We start from the raw sequence: 24,724 nt of genomic DNA on the forward strand, positions 1-24,724 counted from the left end.
ATGGCTGTGCTTTTCTGTGACTAGGTACTGACCTAACATAATCGTTTGGTGTGCTTTCGTCGTAAAGCCTTTTTGAAATCGGACGCTTTGGTGGGATTAACAACAAGTTTATCTTTAAAATGATGTGAAATACTTGTATGTTTAAGGAATTTTAATTTTGAGATCTCTGTTTGAATTTGTCGCCCTGCACTTTCACTGGCTGTTGTCAAATCGGTCCCGTTATCAGGATCTTAGCCTATCTCAGCCATAAGAGGTTTAAACAAATAAAATATATTTTATATTTGAGATTCTTCAAATAGCAACCGCTTGACTTGATGACAGTTTTGCACACTCTTGGCATTCTCTCAACCAGCTTCATGAGGTAGTCACCTGGAATACAGTTCTATTAACAGATGTGCCTTCCTAAAAGTTAATTTGTGGAATTTCTTTCCTTAATGCGTTTGAGCCAATCAGTTGTGCTGTGACAAGGTAGGGGTGGTATACAGAAGATATCCCTATTTAGTAAAAGACCAAGTCCATATTATGGCAAGAACAGCTCAAATAAGCACAGAGAAACGACAGCCCATCATTACTTTAAGACATGAAGGTCAGTCAATGCGTAAAATTTCAAGAACTTTGAACATTTCTTCAAGTACAGTTGCAATAACCTTCAAGCGCTATGATGAAACTGTCTGTCATGAGGACCGCCACATGAATGGAAGACCCAGAGTTACCTCTGCTGCAGAAGATAATTTCATTAGTTACCAGCCTCAGAAAAAGCAGCCCAAATAAATGCTTCACAGAGTTCAAGGAACAGACACATCAACTGTTCAGAGGAGACTGTGAAATCAGGCCTTAATTGTCGAATTGCTGCAAAGAAACCACTACCACTAAGAAGAGAACAGAAGAGCAATGGACATTAGACCGGTTGACATTTGTCCTTTGGACATCATGGGAAAATCAAAATAAATCAGCCAAGACCTCAGAAAAAAAATTGTAGACGTCCACAAGTCTGGTTCATCCTTTGGAGCAATTTCCAAAATCTTGAAGGTACCACGTTCATCTGTACAAACAATAGTACGCAAGTATAAACACCGTGGGACCACACAGCCGTCATACCGTTCAGGCAGGAGATAAGTTCTGTCTCCAATAGATGAACGTACTTTGGTGCGAAAAGTGCAAATCAATCCCAGAACATCAGCAAAGGACCTTGTGAAGATGCTGGAGGAAAGAGGTACAAAAGTATCTATATCTACAGTAAAACGAGTCCTATATCGACATAACCTGAAAGGCCGCTCTGCAAGGAAGAAGCCACTGCTCCAAAACCGCCATAAAAAAGCCAGACTACGGTTTTCAACTGCACATGAGGACAAAGATTGTACTTTTTGGAAAAATGTCCTCTGGTCTGATGAAACAAAAATAGAACTGCTTGGCTATAATGACCATCGTTATATTTGGAGAAAAAAGGGGGCGGCTTGCAAGCCAAAGAACCCCATCCGAACCGTGAAGCACGGGGGTGGCAGCATCATGTTGTGGGGGTGCTTTGCTGCAGGAGGGACTGGTGCACTTCACAAAATAGATGACATCATGAGGCAGGAAAATTATGTGGATATATTGAAGCAACATCTCAAGACATCACTCAGGAAGTTAAAGCTTGGTCGCAAATGGGTCTTCCAAATGGACAATGACCCCAAGGATACTTCCAAAGTTGTGGCAAAATGGCTTTAGGATAACAAAGTCAAGGTATTGGAGTGGCCATCACAAAGCCCTAACCTCAATCATATAGAAAATGAGTGGAAAGAACTAAAAAAGCGTGTGCGAGCAAGGAGGCCTACAAACCTGACTCAGTTACACCAGCTCTGTCAGAAGGAATGGGCCAAAATTCACTCAACTTTTTGTGGGAAGCTTGTGGAAGGCTACCCGAAACTTTGACCCAAGTTAAACAATTTAAAGGCAATGCTACCAAATACTAATTGAGTGTATGTAAACTTCTGATCCACTGGGAATGTGATGAAAGAAATAAAAGATGAAATAAATCACTATTATTCTGATATTTCACATTCTTAAAATAAAGTGGTGATCCTAACTGACCTAAAACAGGGAATTTTTACTAGGATTAAATGTCAGGAATTGTGAAAAACTGAGTTTAAATGTATTTGGCTAAGGTGTATGTAAACTTCCGACTTCAACTGTATGTAAAGTTGTGGCCAAAAGGTTTGAGAATGACACAAATATTAATTTTCACAAAGTCTGCAGCCTCAGTTTGTATGATGGCAATTTGCATATACTCCAGAATGTTATGAAGAGTGATCAGATGAATTGCAATTAATTGCCAAGTCCCTATTTGCCATGCAAATGAACTGAATCCCCCAAAAACATTTCCACTGCATTTCAGCCCTGCCACAAAAGGACCAGCTGACATCATGTCAGTGATTCTCTCGTTAACACAGGTGTGAGTGTTGACGAGGATAAGGCTGGAGATCCCTCTGTCATGCTGATTGAGTTTGAATAACAGACTGGAAGCTTCAAAAGGAGGGTGGTGCTTGGAATCATTGTTCCTGCAAGGAAACACGTGCCGTCATCATTGCTTTGCACAAAAAGGGCTTCACAGGCAAGGATATTGCTGCCAGTAAGATTTCACCTAAATCAACCATTTATCGGATCATCAAGAATTTCAAGGAGAGCGGTTCAATTGTTGTGAAGAATGCTTCAGGGCGCCCAAGAAAGTCCAGCAAGCGCCAGGACCGTCTCCTAAAGTTGTTTCAGCTGCGGGATTGGGGCACCACCAGTACAGAGCTTGCTCAGGAATGGCAGCAGGCAGGTGTGAGTGCATCTGCAAGCACAGTGAGGCAAAGACTTTTGGAGGATGGCCTGGTGTCAAGAAGGGCAGCAAAGAAGCCACTTCTCTCCAGGAAAAACATCAGGGACAGACTGATATTCTGCAAAAGGTACAGGGATTGGACTGCTGAGGACTGGGGTAAGGTCATTTTCTCTGATGAATCCCCTTTCTGATTGTTTGGGGCATCCGGAAAAAAGCTTGTTCGGAGAAGACAAGGTGAGCGAGCGCTACCATCAGTCCTGTGTCATGCCAACAGTAAAGCATCCTGAGACCATTCATGTGTGGGGTTGCTTCTCAGCCAAGGGAGTGGGCTCACTCACAATTTTGTCTAAGAACACAGCCATGAATAAAGAATGGTACCAACACATCCTCCGAGAGCAACTTCTCCCAACCATCCAGGAACAGTTTGGTGACGAACAATGCCTTTTCCAGCATGATGGAGCACCTGGCCATAAGGCAAAAGTGATAACTAAGTGGCTCGGGGAACAAAACATCAATATTTTTGGTCTATGGCCAGGAAACTCCCCAGACCTTTATCCCATTGAGAACTTGTGGTCAATCCTCAAGAGGCAGGTGGACAAACAAACTCACAAATTCTGACAAACTCCAAGCATTGATTATGCAAGAATGGGCTGCCATCAGTCAGGATGTGGCCCAGAAGTTAATTGACAGCATGCCAGGGCGGATTGCAGAAGTCTTGAAAAAGAAGGGTCAACACTACAAATATTGACTCTATGCATCAACTTCAAGTAATTGTCAATAAAAGCCTTTGACACTTATGAAATGCTTGTAATCATACTTCAGTATTCCATAGTAACATCTGACAAAAATATCTAAAGCAGCAAACTTTGTGGAAATTAATATTTGTGTCATTCTCACTTTTGGCCACGACTGTATGTATGTATGTATATATGTGTACACTATCGTTTGAAAGTTTTGGGTCACTCAGAAATGTCCTTAAAATAACATCAAATTGATCAGACATTGCTAATGTTGTAAATGACTATTGCAGCTGGAAACGGCTGATTTCTAATGTAATATCTACATAGGTGACTATCACTCCTGTGTTCCAATGGCACGTTGTGTGAGCTAATCCAAGTTTATCATTTTAAAAGGCTAATTGCTCATTACAAAACCCTTTTTCAATTATGTTAGAACAGATGAAAACTGTTCTGATTAAAGAAGCAATAAAACTGGCCTTCTTTAAAGTACCTGCAAAACACCAGTTTCAACTTCAACAGTGAAGAGGCGACTCCGGGATGCTGGCCTTCTAGGCAGAGTTGCAAAGAAAAAGTTGCTCAGCTGTGCTAACATAATTGCAAAAGGGTTTTCTAATGATCAATTAGCCTTTCAAAATGATAAACTTGGATTAGCTCACACAATGTGCCATTGGAACACAGGAGTGATGGTTGCTGATAAATGGGCTTTATTAAAAATCTGCAGTTTTCAGCTACAATAATCATTTATGTTATTTACAACATTAACAATGTCTACACTGTATTTCTGATCAATTTGATGTTATTTTAACACACAAAAAATGTGCTTTTCTTTTAAAAGGTCATTTCTAAGTGACCCCAAACTTTTGAACAGTTGTGCCTGTGTATGTGTATATACACTGCTCAAAAAAATAAAGGGAACACTAAAATAACACATCCTAGATCTGAATGAATTAAATATTCTTATTAAATACTTTTTTCTTTACATAGTTGAATCTGCTGACAACAAAATCACACACAAATTATCAATGTAAATCAAATTTATCAACCCATGGAGGTCTGGATTTGGAGTCACACTCAAAATTAAAGTGGAAAACCACACTACAGGGTGATCCAACTTTGATGTAATGTCCTTAAAACAAGTCAAAATGAGGCTCAGTAGTGTGTGTGGCCTCCGCGTGCCTGTATGACCTCCCTACAACGCCTGGGCATGCTCCTGATGAGGTGGCGGATGGTCTCCTGAGGCGTCTCCTCCCAAACCTGGACTAAAGCATCCGCCAACTCCTGGACAGTCTGTGGTGCAACGTGGCGTTGGTGGATGGAGCGAGACATGATGTCCCAGATGTGCTCAATTGGATTCAGGTCTGGGGAACGGGCGGGCCAGTCCATAGCATCAATGCCTTCCTCTTGCAGGAACTGCTGACACACTCCAGCCACATGAGGAGCATTATCTTGCATTAGGAGGAACACAGGGCCAACCGCACCAGCATATGGTCTGACAAGGGGTCTGAGGATCTCATCTCGGTACCTAATGGCAATCAGGCTACCTCTGGCGAGCACATGGAGGGCTGTGCGGCCCCCCAAAGAAATGCCACCCCACACCATTACTGACCCACCACCAAACCGGTCATGCTGGAGGATGTTGCAGGCAGCAGAACGTTCTCCACGGCGTCTCCAGACTCTGTCACGTGCTCAGTGTGAACCTGCTTTCATCTGTGAAGAGCACAGGGCGCCAGTGGCGAATTTGCCAATCTTGGTGTTCTCTGGCAAATGCCAAACGTCCTGCATGGTGTTGCGCTGTAAGCACAACCCCCACCTGTGGACGTCGGGCCCTCATACAACCCTCATGGAGTCTGTTTCTGACCGTTTGAGCAAACACATGCACATTTGTGGCCTGCTGGAGGTCATTTTGCAGGGCTCTGGCAGTGCTCCTCCTGCTCAAAGGCGGAGGTAGCGGTCCTGCTGCTGGGTTGTTGCCCTCCTACGGCCTCCTCCACGTCTCCTGATGTACTGGCCTGTTTTTCCTGGTAGCGCCTCCATGCTCTGGACACTACGCTGACAGACACAGCAAACCTTCTTGCCACTGCTCGCATTGATGTGCCATCGTGGGTTGTAGACTCCGTCTCATGCTACCACTAGAGTGAAAGCACCGCCAGCATTCAAAAGTGACCAAAACATCAGCCAGGAAGCATAGGAACTGAGAAGTGGTCTGTGGTCACCATCTGCAGAACCACTCCTTTATTGGGGGTGTCTTGCTAATTGCCTATAATTTCCATCTGTTGTCTATTCCATTTGCACAACAGCATGTGAAATTTATTTTCAATCAGTGTTGCTTCCTAAGTGGACAGTTTGATTTCACAAAAGTGTGATTGACTTGGAGTTACATTGTGTTGTTTAAGTGTTCCCTTTATTTTTTTGAGCAGTGTATATATATATATATAATGTGTATATTTATAGTGTAATATACAGGGTGCATTTGGAAAAGAGTCCTATGTCTTAATAGGTTAAAATAAAGGTAAAAAAATTGAAATAAAAGATTCAGTATTTTGAACAGAGGAGACTGATTAGTTGCTGTACTTCCCGAGAACACAAACACTTGCATCTTTCATATCGAGCTAGCGAGGGACGGAGAGAGAGGGGAGGGGCACAGTATGGGCATGTTGGTCACCAGGCAGAGACAGTCAGAACTTCGCACTCGGCCTATCTATCAGCAATCAAAAGCTGTATCTCGCAATAGAATGCTGTATTTCGTAATTTCTTGGCTTGCAATGTCTTGGAACTTTAGTATAGCAGGGCCTATCATCAATGAATAGGCTAGAATATTCCACACGCAACAGACTGAAGAAACACTCACATCATTAGTGAAGAGTAATCGAGCCCAACTACAATGTGATTAAAATGTTGTGATTTTATTTTTCTTAGAATCCCAATTTCGTTTAAATGTAAAACGTTCACACGCCTACTCACAATTGTACTCAGGTGTGTGTGTGTGGGTGCATGTGTACTACTCACCATTGTACTCTACTGTAGATGTGATGGAGGAGGCTGTAGAGCCGTTCTCCCAGTCTCTCTCCATGTTCCTACTGGAGTTCCTGCTTAGCAGAGGGAACGACTCCACCGACCCACTCCTGGAAAACACACACACACAGTTAACAGGGTGTCTGTCTCAAACACATACTCACACAAACAACCACACGCACCCAACCCTGCACATACGCGCGCACACACACACCTCTGTGGTTCGGCTCCTCCAAAAGTGACACATTCTGTCTCGGTGGCCAAGGAGAGAGTGGAGCCTGACTGGAAACAGTGGAGAATGTCCTCTGGAAGTCAACGAGACAAGAGTTAATCAATACCATAGAACAAGAAGTCGCTTTGGATAAAAATGTCTGCTTCATGGCATATATTATTATTATTGTAAATTCACTGTGTGCACCAAATAAAAACAGATACTGAAAAGTAATTTCACTGGTATTCATTAACCAGCCACATACAAGCACCATATGAAGATAACCTTAATTAGTGATGGGCATTTGAAAGAATGTCTACTCGAGTACGCAAATATCTTTTAGTAGGTACTGGCATGTTCATGTAAAACAGGTCTAAAGACAAAATATTTGCGGTATGCTAGACGTTCCAATTACGGTTTGTTCTGATACACAACTGAAAACAAAACTGAACATATTTTCACTGCACTTCACATACTTGAAACAATCAAAACGTATTATGTAACTTTGTTAGTGGTTATAACATAATCTGCTCAATAGATACATTTGTAAATTCAGAGTACACGTATTTAATTATTAGCAAACAAATACAAATCTTTCCCAACTCTTGACCATCACTCACACCCAGGGTTGGGGATTACAAAGGATTATAAAAAATGGTAACTGTAATCCGTTACAAGCTAAAATATTGTAATCAGATTACAGATACTTTTGAACAGCTAGATGATTACTTCGAGGATTACATTTGAATTCAGAAAGGATGTTGGCGCAAAAAAACGTTGACACTTCTCTGTTTTGTCAATGACATTCAAATCAGCATTGAAAAAAGGCGCAAGTTGAAGTTTGTTCCACCTGAGCGAGTCTGACCACAAGTCAGAGACCACTATGATGACACACCAAATGTGTTTGATGGATCGTGGGAAAAGAGCAGGAATAGGCTTTTGTAGGCTACAGTCCAAGCTATGTCTTCTAATGGTGCGACTGTTGCCGGCATACAAAGATTATCCAACTTGAATAAACGCTTGGAGGTAAGGATGACAGCAGTGTAGTCTACGGCGATAAGGATATCACTTATTATTTATATAGCTACATAGCGCATTGATGTCAATCACACTGCTGCTCTCTGATTTAGCTATTTGCGCCTTACGGTTTGTGGTTGTTCTGAATGGCTGTTCAGAAATCTAAATGTACATTTGAACCTAAAAATGGTTGAATTCAAGAAGTTTAAGCTGCCTGTCAATCATTGTTTTTGATACCATTAGATAGCCATTGAAAAATGCGCTCTTGCAACAGCTGCATTGTGCGGATCCCCAGCCTATGGAATAAAAGTGGGGCTTTTATTGCTCAATCTAATTTAAAAAAAGACATCCAAATCAAATTTTATTGGTCACATACACATGGTTAGAAGATGTTAATACGAGTGTAGCGAAATGCTTGTGCTTCTAGTTCCGACCATGCAGTAATATCTAACAAGTAATCTAACAATTTCACAACAACTACCTTATACACACAAGTGTAAAGGAATGAATAAGAATATGTACATATAAATATATGGGTGAGCGATGGCCGAACGGCATAGGCAAGATGCAGTAGATGGTATAGAGTACAGTTTATACATATGAGATGAGTAATGTAGGCTATGTAAACATTATATAAAGTGGCATTGTTTAAAGTGACTAGTGATACATTTATTACATCCAATTATTAATTGTTAAAGTGGCTAGAGATTTGAGTCAGTATGGCTGTTTAATGGCCTTGAGATAGAAGCTTTTTTTCATTCTCTCGGCCCCAGCTTTGATGCACCTGTAATGATCTCGCCTTCTGGATGATAGCGGGGTGAACAGGCAGTGGCTCATGTGGTTGTGTGTCTCTGATGATCTTTTTGGCCTTCCTGTGACATCGGGTGGTGTAGGTGTCCTGGGGGGCAGGTAGATTGCCCCCGGTGATGCGTTGTGCAGACCTCAATACCCTCTGGAGAGCCTTACGGTTGTGGGCGGAGCAGTTGCCGTACCAGGCAGTGATACAGCCCGACAGGATGCTCTCAATTGTGCATCTGTAAAAGTTTGTGAGTGGTTTTGGTGACAAGCCAAATTTCTCCAGCCTCCTGAGGTTGAAGAGGTGCTGCTCTGCCTTCACAACGCTGTCTGTGTGGGTGGACCAATTCAGTTTGTCCGTGATGTCTACACCGAGGAACTTAAAACGTTCTACCCTCTCCACTACTGTCCCGTCGATGTGGATATGGGGGTGCTCCCTCTGCTGTTTCCTGAAGTCCACGATCATCTCCTTTGTTTTGTTGACGTTGAGTGTGAGGTTATTTTCCTGACACCACACTGTAAGGGCCCTCACCTCCTCCCTGTAGGCTGTCTCGTCGTTGTTGGTAATCAAGCCTACTACTGTAGTGTCGTCTGCAAACTTGATGATTGAGTTGGAGGTGTGCATGGCCACGCAGTCATGGGTGAACAGGGAGTACAGGAGGGCTGAGAACGCACCCTTGTGGGGCCTCAGTGTCGAGGATCAGCGGGGTGGAGATGTTGTTTCCTACCCTCACCAACTGGGGTGCGGCCCGTCAGAAAGTCCAGGACCCAGTTGTACAGGGCGGGGTCGAGACCAAGGGTCTCGAGCTTAATGACGAGTTTGGAGGGTACTATGGTGTTAAATGCTGAGCTGTAGTCGACGAACAGCATTCTTACATAGGTATTCCTTTTGTCCAAATGGGTTAGAGCAGTGTGCAGTATGATTGCGTCGTCTGTGGACCTATTGGGACTGTAAGCAAATTGGAGTGGGTCTAGGGTGTCAGGTAGGGTGGAGGTGATATTATACTTGACTAGTCTCTCAAAGCACTTCATGATGACGGAAGTGAGTGCTACGGGGCGATAGTCGTTTAGCTCAGTTACCTTAGCTTTCTTGGGAACAGGAACAATGGTGGCCCTCTTGAAGCATGTGGGAACAGCACACTGGGATAGGGATTGATTGAATATGTCCGTAAACACACCAGCCAGCTAATCTGCGCATGCTTTGAGGACGCGGCTAGGAATGCCGTCTGGGCTGGCAGCCTTGCGAGGGTGAACACGTTTAAATGTTTTACTCACGTTGGCTGCGGTGAAGGAGAGCCCGCAGGTTTTGGTAGCGGGCCGTGTCAGTGGTACTGTATTCTCAAAGCGAGCAAAGAAGTTTTTTAGTTTGTCTGGGAGCAAGACATTGGGGTCAGCGACGGGCTAGTTTTCTTTTTGTAGTCCGTGATTGACTGTAGACCCTGCCACATACCTCTTGGGTCTGAGCCTTTGAATTTTTGCGACTCTACTTTGTCTCTATACTGACGCTTCGCTTGTTTGATTGCCTTGTGGAGGGAATAGGTCGCCTTGCCTTGATTAAAGCAGTGGTTTGTGCTTTGAGTTTTGCGCGAATCCTGCTATCAATCCACGGTTTCTGGTTGGGGAAGGTTTTAATAGTTGCCGTGGGTACATCACCGATGCACTTGCTAATAAACTCGCTCACCGAATCAGCGTATACATCAATGTTGTTGTTTGACGCTATCCGGAACATATCCCAGTCCACGTGATCGAAGCAATCTCGAAGAGTGGAATCAGATTGGTTGGACCAGCGCTGAACAGACCTGAGCACGGGCATTTCCTGTTTTAGTTTCTGTCTATAGGCTGGGAGCAACAAAATGGAGTCGTGGTCAGATTTGCCAAAAGGAGGGCGAGGGAGGGCCTTATATGCGTTGTGGAAGTTAGACTAACAATGATCCAGAATTTTGCCAGCCCGGGTCGTGCATTCGATATGCTGATAGAATTTAGGGAGCTTTGTTTTCAGATTAGCCTTGTTAAAATCCCCAGCTACAACAAATGTAGCCTCAGGATATGTGGTTTCCAGTTTACATAGAGTCAAATGAAGTTCTTTCAGGGCCATCGAGGTGTCTGTTTGGTGGGGGGATATACACGGCTGTTATTATAATCGAAGAGAATTCTCTTGGTAGATAATGCGGTCGGAATTTGATTGTAAGGAATTCTAGGTCAGTTGAACAAAAGGACTTGAGTTCTTGTATGTTGTTATGATCACACCACGACTCGTTAATCATAAGGCATACACCCCCCGCCCTTCTTTTTACCAGAGAGATGTTTGTTTCTGTCGGCGCGATGCGTGAAGAAACCAGGTGGCTGTACATAACGTATCTCGAGTGAGCCATGTTTCCGTGAAACAGAGAATGTTACAATCTCTGATGTCTCTCTGGAAGGAAACCCTTGCTCGGATTTCGTCTACATTGTTGTCAAGAGACTGGACATTGGCGAGTAGTATACTCGGGAGCGGTGGGCGATGAGCCTGTCTACGGAGTCTGACCAGAAGACCGCTCCGTCTGCGACGCCGTTGTTTTGGGTCGCCTGCTGGGGTCCGATCCATTGTCCTGGGTGGGGAACCAAACAGAGGATCCGCTTCGGGAAAGTCGTATTCCTGGTCGTAATGTTGATAAGTTGCTCTTATATCCAATAGTTTCTCCCGGATGTATGTAATAACACTTAAGATTTCCTGGGGTAACAGTGTAAGAAATAATACATTTAAAAAAAATCCATAGCCCTAATGCTATGCTCAAACTCGCACACTTTTGATAGACTTAAAAAAGGGGCAATCTGTAGTTGCTACATTCATTTTTGGACTTATAAATGTTATATATTAATGTAATGATAAAATTGAATCGTGTTATTATATGTAGTAGAAAGCGAGGGGTTAGAATAAGCCTACAAAAAAAGTAAAATTAAACATCCATGTATGGCCAGCTATGTAAACTTTAACATTGATTTATCCTGCAATAGATTTTGTTCAATTGTTAACATACAATTACCAACATACATCCCTCTTAAGGGGAAAGTCATCTATAAGTAACTGAATGTAATCAGAGTAAGTAACTGAGTTTGGGTAATCCAAAAGTTACGTTACTGATTACAAGTTTGGACATGAAACTAGTAACGGATTACATTTAGAAAGTAACCTACCCAACCCTGCTCACACCCACACCCTCACCCCAAATGGTTAGGTGATGTCAACCTGTCCTATTGTGATAATGTACACATAAAACATCATCGTATATGATGCTCTCGCCCCTATTGGCCACCCTTCCCCCAAAAACGACAGTTGGGCTATAATGCGGAATCGAACTCAAGTGGACAAATCATGACAAAAGATCATGTTGTTGAATACCTGGGCAGAGGCTAAGTGCAGGCAATGGCAAATCTTTTCTAATATTCCTTTCTGGTAGAGAAGCATAACAGGTCTATGTCTGTGATGAGGAGCGGGCTGCCTTAGTGAGCTAGGTTATAGGCCTACATCATGGGCTGGATGGAAGCAGTCTACAGTTTTCACAACTGGAAAATAATTGTTTATTTGCCTCATAAAAAATTGCCTGTGCCTAGGCTATATACTTTCCTTATTTTTTTTATTTTTTAAAGCTGGAATATTTGGGAAATACGCTACTGTTCATAACTTTATCTTGTCTTAAAGCTTTTATGATAGGCTTTGTAGGACAATCTGGCCATTTGCTTCTCAACCTCGCATTGAGGGATTTTCCTGACCCGCATAGATCTTTTATTTCTTAATAAACTTAAACTTGACTAAGCTTGTCGTTGGCTTTTTCTGTAGGCTATTGATATTGCTTGTTCAGTCATTATTAGTCCGCTACCTTACGTTTTTAGACTATTCAAATAACTTTTTGAGATGGAAAAATTGGTTTAGGCAGAGCGAGGATAAACAATATTTTCTGACTAGACATTTTGTGCTGCTTTGGTGGAATTCTCTGCTCCGTCTGGTCTACATTCCTCTCTTGCGTTCTGTAGGCTATGAATCACATTTATTGAAATAGGGTATAGCAAATAGCAATATGCAAATTACTCGGAATGTCCCTTGGGTCCCTGCGATACTTTTTTTTACTGTGCAGCGCCAGTCAAGTTCCAATAGGCTAAACCAGGGGTGTCAAACATACGGCCCGCGGGCCGGAACCGGCCCCCAAGGAGGTTCGATCAGGCCCGCAGGATAATTTGAAAGTGGAAAAAATGCATAAAAGACATGGAATTAATATTTTTAATTCGCTGCAATTCATGGATTATCCGCTAAGGGGCGCACTCTTTCCATCAGAGTAGAAGACAAGCCGCATCACTGAGACAGACTGAAAACAGCAGACGGTATCAATGCGCCATCTGCTGCTTGTTACGACGTTGTTAATACCTTGGTCTCTACCTCTCCGCTACACCCTCATTAGCCAAAATGTCGTTATCCAAACGGAGAAAAGTAGATAAGGAGTGTAGAATTTTCAAAGAAAAATGGACCACGTCCTATTTATTTACAGAGATGCACGGAAAACCTTCGTGCTTGGTGTGTTTGCAACAAGTTTCGGTATTGAAGGAATATAATATTCGACGCCACTACGAGACTCATCACAGCGAAAAATATGACGGCTTGCAAGGACAACTGAGAAGAGATAAGATTAACGAATTGCTGGCGGGTCTGAGGAAACAGCAGTCAACTTTCATCCAGAGCCGAGAAGTCAGTGAAGCAGCGGTAAAAGCCAGCTACCTAATTGCTAGCGAAATAGCATTAGCATCGAAGCCGTATTCCGACGGTGACTTTGTTAAACGATGCATGATGAAGGCGGCTGAACTTGTATGTCCCGAGAAGCGACAAGCTTTTGCCAATATTAGCCTTTTGCCAATACAAATTTTCTCAGTGATGAATATCAATAAAACAAAAATGCGTTCAAGGCTCACAAACAAGCACTTAAATGACATTCTGAAAGTGACAGCTAGTCAGGACATGACACCTGGTGTTGATGCACTTGTACAGGCCAAAAGATGCCAAGTTTCAGGAACAAATACAAGTCCAGACTAGACTAACACCTTTAAAATGCTGCCTTAGATACTGTTTGCATTGAAAGAATACAGCTCTGTGAAGATGAATCCTTACTGTGGTGATTTAAAAAATTTGCACTTTAATGTTAGTCAGCAGCTTCAAAACAAAAGTTGCGTGATGGAATTCTACTGTTCATACAACTCCATACATTTTCAGTATGTATTGTATGTGTATGTATGTTTCATGTATGAAGTTTACAGATTTACAGGACAGGCGAACACTTTCTTCATTACACATTTAAAATCACTCTCCTTAGTTTGTAAGGTGTACGCAGGGATTACATTTAGATTTTATATGCGTATGTGTAAGTGGTTTAAAAATTCCTTTCTTTAAAAGTCTCATTTAATCTTAAAGTGCATTACTATATTTTTCAGTACCAATTAAAGTTTTGTGCCTTTGTACAATCAGTGGGATCAGTTGCAATGCATATTTGTGAATGATAAAAGTAAATTGCACATTTGTCTAAGGAAATATGAGGTGTTTCATGAAATGTTTTGTAAAAGGATAGTTCATTAAATTTCAATATTTTCCTAATGTTCTTGTGCTTCTTTACACCAAAACAAAGGAAAGACATGATATTTTGGTTATTTATAGCAGAGTATGGTATAATTTTAATGGTCCGGCCCACTTGACATCTCCCTAGGCCGTATGTGGCCCACGATGCGAAATGAGTTTGACACCCCTGGGCTAAACCATCATTTGTTACATCGCGATGTCGTAACCATGGACAATGGCTGTCAATCATCGTCGAAAGACGATGCTATTGTAATATCGCCCAACCCTAACCCATGCTTACACAAGCCAGGAAGGCACAACGCTGCAAGCACAGTGCGATGTGACATTAGCAGTGGACTGATATGAAAACCGTTTAAAATGTTACATTGCAAACTCAGGCATTGCTCTCTGCTTGCTCAGCCAGGCACAATCATGTTCTTACCCTCATTGCATGCCACAAGATAGAGTAAGAGAGATACCGAGAGAGAGAGATGGAGAGAAAATTCCCCCGATCCCATAAGAGGGCAAAGTAAGCCCATCACATTACACAAATCTATGCCATTCTCTCACATCTGCTTAGGGGGAAAGGGGCTAGTGGTCCACTTGATCAGACTTTCTGAAGAGGTTGTGGGTTGGGCTTGGAATTTCTTTCCTGACATAACCTGACCAGGAAAAACTAGCCCTATGAAGTATGGTATGATGTTATGAGGTCAGGGGGTCATGCAGATGAGGTTAGATGTTTCACCTCCCCTACTGCCTGCTGCTGATCCCTGGGCTCTCATCAACATGGATGCTCTCAGAGAATAACCTGGGTGACAAAAACACACACGTAGGGGTAAACAGACAATACACACACAGAAAGCTAAACAAAGAATACAAACACACACACAACATGGGATGTACAGTACCAGTCAAAAGTTTGGACACCTACGTATATGTAGAATAATAGTGAAGACATCAAATCTCTGAAACACATATGGAATAATGTAGTAACCCAAAAAGTGTTAAAGAAAATCGAAATATATTGTAACATACTTAAAAAAATGTTTTTAGCACCCTTATGTAGACATAGCTCCACACACATCCGTTCCATGCATCAAATGGGGTTGGAGTTGAGGGGAAAAAGTGCTACCAATGTAATACCGTTGTTAAAACCAAGTATAGAGTTTATTTGTTTTAATTAATTGGTATTAGATTTAAAAGGTGATCGAATTGCTCCTGAACTGTAATGTCGTTAATGCATTTATTTTGAAGAAATACTTATTTAAATGTACAAGTGAAATAGGTTGGTTTACTTTTAAGTTTAAGTTTTGACCAATAAGGTAGCTTGTTAAGATGTGGCCAATGGGAGAGTTGACCAGGTTAACAGGAGGCCTGAGAAAAAGAGACGTTGGAAAAAGGTTGGAGAGACATTATCAGTGTTGGTGAAGAAAAACTATAAAAGAAGACGATAAAAGTATACCAAAACCCATATCTACCGAGTTTTGAAGGGAAATACTGATTTTATTTTTTAAGATTTATTCATTTTTAGTAGAGACTGAAGCTACCGTCTCATCGTGGAGGTATTTGACAGCTCAAGTTTAGCCTAGCATTGTGTGAGACGAGTTCATGTTATTATGGGATATCTGTTGCTGCTAAGGAGTACTGTCTGCATTGATAGCTGTGCTTGCTGTGGATCTTGTGATGACACCTGCATGGAACTGCTATACTTCGTTGAGGAAATATCTACGAGTAGTGAGTAACCACAACGATGGGGTGCTTGGGAACTTTGTGTGTCGTCATTTCTTTGAGCTCCAACGCGCGTCAACGGGTTTAAGCAGGCTTGCCAGTAATTTGGGGTGTGAAAAAACATTGGGGTTTATTATTTTCATTTCTTTTGATGTGGTACATTGAAAATTTGATCATATCCATCTTGAACCTGATGTCTGTAGCATTGGAGTCATTCACTGTTTCAGTTTCATTTTAATGCATGGGAAAGCATTTCCTTATATAATAACAAAAATCTATAATCATTCTATCTGAAGTTAATACCCTAGTTGTCATCACCCTAGCGTGTTTACAATAGGGATTCTTATTGGAGATGTCCTTCTCACCTAACATCCCATGCTGTTGAGATATTCTAAGGTAACATCGTGAGAGTCAAATTCGAACCTGGTGAGAGGGTTACACCAAATATAACAATGTGCATTTCCTAAATATTCTAATAAAATGTGTATATAAAACGTATCAAACACATCTAAAACTACAATGGGTTGAAGTCCTCATTGTGGTTTTACAGAATGCTGTGGAATGCTGTGGTAGCCATGCTTGTTAAGTGCGCCTTGAATTCTAAATAAATCACAGTGTCACCAGCAAAGCACCCCCACACCTCCTCTTCCATGCTTCACGGTGGGAACAACACACGCAGAGATCATCCGTTCACCTACTCTGAGTCTCACAAAGACACGACGGTTGGAACCAAAAATCTTACATTTGGACTCATCATACCAAAGGACAGATTCCCACCGGGCCAAGCAAGTCTCCTCTTATTATTGGTGTCTTTTAGTAGTGGTTTCTTTGCAGCAATTCGACCATGAAGGCCTGATTCCCACAGTCTCCTCTGAACAGTTGATGTTGAGATGTGTCTGTCAAGTCTTGCCTTACATTTTCAAGCTGATTTAAGTCAAAACTGTAACTAGGCCACTCCGGAACATTCAATGTCGTCTTGGTAAGCAACTCCAGTGTATATTTGGCCTTGTGTTTTAGGTAATTGTCATGCTGAAAGGTGAATTTATCTCCCCAGTGTCTGATGGAAAGCAGACTGAACCTAGTTTTCCTCTCGTATTTTGCCTGTGCTTAGCTCTATTTTGCTTATATTTTATCCTAAAAAACTCTCATATCCATAACATGATGCAGCCACCACCATACTGACAATATATTGAGTGGTATTCTGTAATGTGTTGTATTAGATTTGCCCCAAACATAACGCTTTGTATTCAGGACAAAAAGTGAATGTCTTCGCCACATTGCTTTTGCAGTATTACTTCAGTGCCTTATTGAAAACAGGTACATGTTTTGGAATATTTTTTATTTTGTGCATGTTTTGGAATATTTGTTTTCTGTACAGGCTTACTTCTTTTCATTCTGTAATTTATGTTAGTATTGTGGAGTAACTACAATGATCCATCCTCAATTATCTCCTATCACAGCCATTAAACTCTGGTGAAATCCCTGAGTGTTTTTCTTCCTCTCCGGCAACTGCGTTAGGAAGGGAGCCTGTATCTTTGTAGTGTAATTAATAACTGCACCATGCTGATTGTTTTTTACCTATCAGACATTGAATATCCCCATCTACCAATAGTTGGTCTTCTTTGCGAACCATTGGAAAACCTCCCTGGTCTTTGTGCTTGAATCTGTGCTTGAAATGCACTGCTCGATTGAGGGAACTTACAGATAATTGTATGTATTGTATGGGGTACAGAGATGTGGTAATCATTTAAAAATCATGTTAAAACCCTATTACTGCATTATTGTGTGAATGGGTAAGCGCATCTTTACTCCTGAAAGTACAGTGCATACAGAAAGTATTCAGTCCCCTTGACTTTGTCCACATTTTGTTACATTACAGCCTTATTCTAAAATTGATTAAATTGTTTCCCACCCTCATCAATCTACAAACAATACCCCATAATGACAAAGGAAAAAGTTTTCACATTTGTTAAAAATAAAAAACGGAAATATCACATATACATAAGTATTCAGACCCTTTACTCAGTACTTTGTTGAAGCACCTTTGGCAGCGATTAAAGCCTTGATTCTTAGGTATGACACTACAAGCTTGGCACACCTGTATTTGGGGAGTTTCTCCCGTTCTTCTCTGCAGATCCACTCAAGCGCTGTCAGGTTGGATGGGGAATGTAGCTGCACAGCTATTTTCAGGTCTCTCCATTTCACTTCACCCGCAATAACATCTGCAAAAAATGTGTGTGTGACAAATAACATTTTATTTGAGATGTTCGATCGGGTTCAAGTCTGGGCATCTCAAGGACATTCAAAGACTTGTCCTGAAGCCACACCTACGTTATGTAACAGTTTAACTTTCGTCCGTCCCCTCGCCCCGACCCGGGCACCCTCTGCACACATCAACAACAGTCACCCACGAAGCATCGTTACCCTTCGCTCCACAAAAGCCGTGGCCCTTGCAGAGCAAGGGGAACTACTACTTCAAGGTCTCAAAGCGAGTGACGTCACCGATTTAATCGCCATTAGCGCGCACCACCGCTAACTAGCTAGCCATTTCACATCACTTAGGGTCGTTGTCCTGTTGGAAGGTGAACCTTCACCCCAGTCTGAGGTTTTCATCAAGGATCTCTCTGTATTTTAGGTGGCTTTTGGCAAACTTCAAGCGGGCTGTCATGTGCCTGTGACTGAGGAGTGGCTTCTGTCTGGCTACTCAACCATTAAGTCCTGATTGGTGGAGTGCTGCAGAGATGGTTGTCCTTCTGGGAGGTTCTCCCATCTCCACAGAATAACTCTGGTTGGGTTCTTGGTCACCTCTCTGGTTGGGTTCGGGTTCTTGGTCACCTCCCTGACCAAGGCCCTTCTCCCCCGATTGCTCGGTTTGGCCAGGCGGCCAGCTCTAGGAAGAGTCTTGGTGGTTCTAAACTTCTTCCATTCAAGAATGATTGAGGCCATTGCGTTCTTAGGGATCTTCAATGCTGCAGACATTTTTTGGTGCCCTTCCCCAGATCTGTGCCTCGACACAATCCTGTCTCGGCGCTCTATGGACAATTCCTTCGACCTCATGGCTTGGATTTTGCTCTGACATGCACTGTCAACTGTGGGACCTTATATAGACAGGTGTGTGCCTTTCCAAATCATGTCCAATCATTAGAATTTACCACAGGTGGATTCCAATCAAGCTGTAGAAACATCAAGGATGATCAACGGAAAAAGGATGCACCTGAGCTCAATTTCGAGTCTCATAGCAAAGGGTCTAAAAACTTATGTAAATAAGGTATCGGTTTTTGCAAACATTTCTAAAAACCTGTTTTCGCTTTGCCATTATGGGGTGTTCTGTGTAGGTTGATTAGTATTTTTTAGAACAAGGTAACAAAATGTGGAAAAACTGAAGGGGTCTGAATACTTTCCAAATGCATTGTATTTAGACTTGCCATAACAACAGGGTTGAACTTATTGACTGAAGACATTTCAGCTTTTCATTTTTACTTAATTTGTAAACATTTCCGAAAACATAATTCCACTTTGACATTATGGGGTATTGTGTGTAGTTCAGTGACAAAATCTAAATTGAAACAATTTTAAATTCAGGCTGTAACATAAAATTTGGAAAACGTCAATGTGTGTAAATACTTCTGAAGGCACTGTATATCAAGAGGACAGATCAATAACTGATTAATTAACATAGGCCTGCTAATCTTTAACAGTCTAACATAACTTTCTGTGAAGGAAGGTGTCAGCTGTCTCGGCCATGTCCATTTCCATGCACGCAGCGAAGCGCACTGAACTACCGCAACGCGGCACGTTTCCTTTTGCTCGTCAATGGGCTATCGCCTTTAACCTGGCTACCCAGACTCCTTGATCCGGCCAAACGCTACGCCACGCCCACGGATGTTCGTTTCTTGTAGTGAATGACAAGAGCTGCGGAATAATTTAGTGTGAGTAGTCAGGGTACTCGCGCCTACTACTACCTTTGCGGAGATCAAAGCACGTGTGGACAAGAAAGGGTTCTCGCTTAGTTGACTAAACGCTGTACTATCTACCTTAGTCGTAATGGCGCTTTAGCTAAGGAGCTAACTACGAAATAAAATTGGGGATGTGCATGACTAACACATACAATTTTGGAAAATATATTTGACAAACAGTTCTCCATTTTCCCTACCTCTTGCTACTCACACGTCAGTGGTATCAACAGACAAAGTGCAAAGTGAAGAAATGTTTTGAGTCAATAAGTATTCAACCCCTTTGTTATGGCAAGCCTAAATAAGTTCAGGAGTAAAAATTTGCATAACAAGTCACATAAGTTGCATGGACTCTCTCTCTCTGTGTGCAATTCTTTGTAAGTTCCCTCAGTCGTGCAGTGAATTTCAAACACAGATTTAACCACAAAGAGCAGGGAGGTTTTCCAATGCCTCGCAAAAAAGGGCATCTATTGGTAGATGGGTAAAACAAAAAGCAGACATTGAAAATCCCTTTGAGTATGGTGTCGTTATAAATTACACTTTGGATGGTGGATCAATAAACCCAGTCACAACAAAAATACAGGTTCTCCTTCCTAACTCCGTTGCCAAAAAGGAAGGAAACTGCTCAGGGATTTCACCATGAGGCCAGTGGTGACTTTAAAACATTTACAGAGTTTAATAGCTGTGATAGGAGAAAACTGAGGATGGATCAACAACATTGTAGTTACTCCACAATACTAACCTAATTGACAGAGTGAAAAAAAGGAAGCCTGTACAGAATACAAATATTTCAAAACATGCATCCTGTTTGCAACAAGGCACTAAAGTAGTACTGCAAAAAATGTGGCAACGCAATGAACTTTTTGTCTTGAATACAAAGTGTTATTATTTGGGGCATATCCAATGCATAACATTACTGAGTACCACTCTCCATATTTTCAAGCATAGTGGTCGCTGCATCACATCATGGGTATGGTTGTAATCGTTAAGGACTGGGGGGGTTTTCAGGATAAAAAGAAGTGGAATGGAGCTAAGCACAGGCAAAATCCTGGTTCGGTCTGCTTTCCACCAGACACTGGGAGATGACTTCACCTTTCAGCAGGACAATAACCTCAAACACAAGAACAAATCTACACTGGGCTTGCTTACCAAGAAGACACTGAATGTTCCTGAGTGGCCGAGGAACAGTTTTGACTTAAATCTACTTGAAAATCTATGTTAAAGACCTGCAAATGGTCGTTTAGCAATGATCAACAACCAATTTGACAGATAATAATAATAATGGGCTAATGTTTCACAATCCAGGTGTGGAAAGCTCTTAGAGACTTACCCAGAAAGACTCACAGGTGTAATCGCTGCCAAAGGTGCTTCTACAAAGTATTGTCTCAGGGGTGTGAATACTTATGTAAATGACATATTTCTGTATTTCATTTTCAATAAATGTACCCCAAAAAAATCTAAAACCATATTTTCACTTTATCATTATGGGGTATGTGTAGATGGGTGAAAAAAGTATATTTAATTTATTTTGAATTCAGGCTGTAACAACAAAATGTGGAATAAGTCAAGGGGTATGAATACTTTCTGAAATCACTGTACATGCCTCCAGATGTCTGTATCATGTACGTTTCATGGATCATAGGGACAGGAGACATGGACAGTGCCTTCAGAAAGTGTTCACACCCCTTTACTTTTTCCACATTTTGGTGTGGTACAGCCGTCTGCACCACCCTCTGTAGCGCTTTGCGGTCAAGGGCGGTGCATTTGCCACACCAAGCAGTAATGCAGCCAGTCAAGATGCTCTTGATGGTGCAGCTGTACAACTTTCTGAGGGCCCATGCCAAATATTTCCAGCCCCTTGAGGGGATAAGAGGTGCTGAGATGCTCCTAATATTTGAGCTGTCTTGGCGTGACGTCGCCCTAATTATTTGTTAGCTTTTGTAATGGCATTGTGTTTACAAGTCACAATAATGTGAAATCTTCATCAGCGCCAATTGAAAATGCATTGAGTAGAACGTTCAGTCAGCGAACAGTCCTCAAGAGAACGTCAATAACAATGGGGTGACGCTACGTGCGACCCATGAATAGGGTGAGACAGGGTTAGTTCGAGACTAGAGGGAGGATGAGATTAGTTAGAGGGAGGATGAGATTAGTTAGGGGGAGGTTCAAATCTGTAAAGGGGAGACAGGGTTGGTTTGGGTTATAGTGTTTTAGTGTAGGCCTTACGTGTGGAGGATCCCTTGGAGAAGCCGGTGTCGGAGCAGTACTCTCCACGATGCAGGGACTTAGGCCAGGTCTTCCTGGCTTTACACCTGGGCCTGGGCTTAACCGAACCCTGCTCCTCTATCAGCTCCTGCTGCTTCCTCCTCAGGTACTCCTGCTTGATCAGTTCCCTCCGCACCTTCTCCTCCTCCTTCCTCACCCGGTCCTCTTCTGCCTTACGCCTGGGGGGAAAGAGACACACACACCTGCTTTATGTTTGCCTTCACAAACAACACACACACTTGCTTTATCCCTGCACACTGACACAACATACACACACGCCATGATGGAATATGTTCTATATCAGGACCTGAAACCATCTTTGGCCTACCAGCCACGGATGTGTTTGTATAATAGAGATACTAGAGAGCTCTTCTCAATGGCTGCTTCTGTGACAGCATGGGAAGCGCCATTGAGGGCGTTCACCATTTTGTAGTAGTCAAGTGGGTGGGACTTGCTATGGGTTAAGGAAGGATCACGTAATTCCATTCAGGTCAGCAGTAGGGGTCAGACAATAATTATATTCCTAAGCAAACATTCCTTAATTGTAGGTGGCAGTAATTCACCAACCTTGGCTTTATACCTGTTCCGACCATACACACCCCATCACAGTAGGTGGTGGTACTACACTCTTTTTCGATTTATTGACAAAATATTTCGGAAATGGACTACTTGCTCTCAAAGAGGTGGCCATTGGGAACAGCTCCCTAGTACATCTCTATGGTTTGTACCTGGCTTCGTCTCTCTTCTGTTCGCTCTCAGCCTCCGTCTGCAGTTTGCGGAGCCGCGCCTCCTCCATCTTCCGCTGCTGTTTGAGGAGAAAGTGAGCGCGACGCTTTGCCCTCTCATCCTCTGCCATCTTCTCATCGTCCTTGGGGGGGGGACCAAATTGATTTACTACTAGAACAACATTCATTTCATTGCTAAGGCACATGACAAAATCTGCACTGATCTGAAAACTGAATCGGTTATGATGCCTCTTTGGGAATTTTAGTTCCCCTGTCTGGTGCTTTCATCAATTAAATTCAACACAAATTAGTCGTGTTAATTGCATTTTCAGTAATTCATTTTGATTATTTCAATTTTGCTATGGGTTAAAGGCCCAGTGCAGTGAACATGATTAGCCGGGTTTTATATACACAGTGTAGAAAACATTAAGAACACCTTCCTAATTTATTGAGTTGGACCCAATGTTCCCTCTAATGTTTTTTTTTTCGGTACTGAGCAAATTTCAGTTCTGCTGAGGGCAAACTTGAACATTGTGAAAATTCTGTGCAACTTCCGGCACGCGTTTACTGTGAACTGCTTTAAGTTACAATTCTAACACTGGCCAAGTAGGCTACTGTGGCTATTTGATCATAATGTAGGGCCTACCAGAGTGGCCTACCATAAAAAACAAAGGAGAAAATGCATCCCATAACATTTTAACATGGAAATAGCTGTCCTATCAGTCAGCCTGTGTGGTGTTCAATGTAGGCCTACATTCCATGAGACTTTTGAAAAAAAACACGCAGGGCTTGACATTACCCTGCTTATCCAAATGTTGTTTGATTGCAAGAAACCACTTTAAAAAATACAATTCATTATTATTCCCATACCATAATTACAGAGAATCAGACAAATTATGCTACCCTCTGCCTATTGGCGACTTAGCTTATTCAAGACAGTCTCAAAATACAACACTGCCCCTTTAAGCCACAAAAAAAAAAGCTCTTCACCCGACTTGCTTTTCAAAGTCGTCTAGAAATGCAAAAATGTTTTGCTCTTGTAGGAAGCAACCACTCCCCCATTGTTGACTGGGCTAATAACTCACTAAATAGCAAAGAATATGAACACATTTGCAGTGGCGGCTACATGCAACTCTCGCTTTGATCTCAAAACAAGCGCGTCTAGTCAAGACTGCTCATGCTGTCCAGTTCAAAGTGAATGGCACAGATCCATATATGGACATTTGCATATAGGCCTACTGCAGCTCTGATTGGTTATGGCGCACCGGTCTGTGTAGAGTACGGGCCGAGTCACGCACGTCAATGAAATAGAATCCTACACCAATGAGAGCTGCCTACAAGAAAATATCTTGCACAGTTAGTTTTGCATACCAAGTCTTACATTGTTCATTTTGTTTCAGTATGTTACATCGAAAGTGACTAATATCGCGTTGATTCGAGCACAATTCAGACAGCGCAGCAAATGTTGATAGTATTAACTAAAGGGGAAAACTCTAGAAAGTTCAGTGAAGTTCAATCTCGTGTTTCTCTGAGCAGATGCGCAGTCTGAGGGGAGCTGCCCACCTGCGCATGCGGGCAGCTTAAAACAGCCTCAGATCTTCAGAGCATGGACTCTACAAGGTGTCCAAGCGTTCCACAGGGATGCTGGCCCATGTTGACTCCAATGCTTCCCACAGTTGTGTCAAGTTGGCTGGATGTCCTTTGAGTGGTGGACCATTCTTGATACACACAGAAAACTGTTGAGTGTGAAATACCCAGAAGCGATTTAACAAGTGATCATAACTGTCACCTGGATTCACCTGGTCAGTCTGTCATGGAAAGAGCAGGTGTTCATAATGTTTGGTACAATCAGTGCATATTTCCACACTATGAGGTTGGAATAATACTGTGAAATTGTGAAAAT

General features: G+C 42.2%; 1 protein-coding gene across 4 annotated transcripts in view; it reads right to left on the minus strand.

Moving 5' to 3' along the window:
- The window catches only part of LOC129819085 (calmodulin-regulated spectrin-associated protein 1-B-like), a 124,986-nt gene that overhangs the window by 8,537 nt on the left and 91,725 nt on the right, over nucleotides 1–24,724 (minus strand). Inside the window, exons 13-17 of one of the 4 annotated variants that reach the window (XR_008754010.1) lie at nucleotides 22,825–22,964; nucleotides 22,058–22,275; nucleotides 17,977–18,100; nucleotides 6,767–6,857; nucleotides 6,547–6,662 (exon numbers count right to left, since the gene is read on the minus strand). Coding sequence is in view for 3 of the 4 variants with exons in the window: in XM_055875632.1 (XP_055731607.1) it covers nucleotides 6,547–6,662; nucleotides 6,767–6,857; nucleotides 14,896–14,958; nucleotides 22,058–22,275; nucleotides 22,825–22,964 (628 nt within the window). In the remaining variant the exon portion in view is untranslated. The other 3 variants (XM_055875632.1, XM_055875633.1, XM_055875634.1) reach the window with 3 other exon arrangements.

This window comes from Salvelinus fontinalis, chromosome 21 (genome assembly GCF_029448725.1).
Source record: "Salvelinus fontinalis isolate EN_2023a chromosome 21, ASM2944872v1, whole genome shotgun sequence".
NCBI classification, from domain to species: Eukaryota; Metazoa; Chordata; class Actinopteri; order Salmoniformes; family Salmonidae; genus Salvelinus; species Salvelinus fontinalis.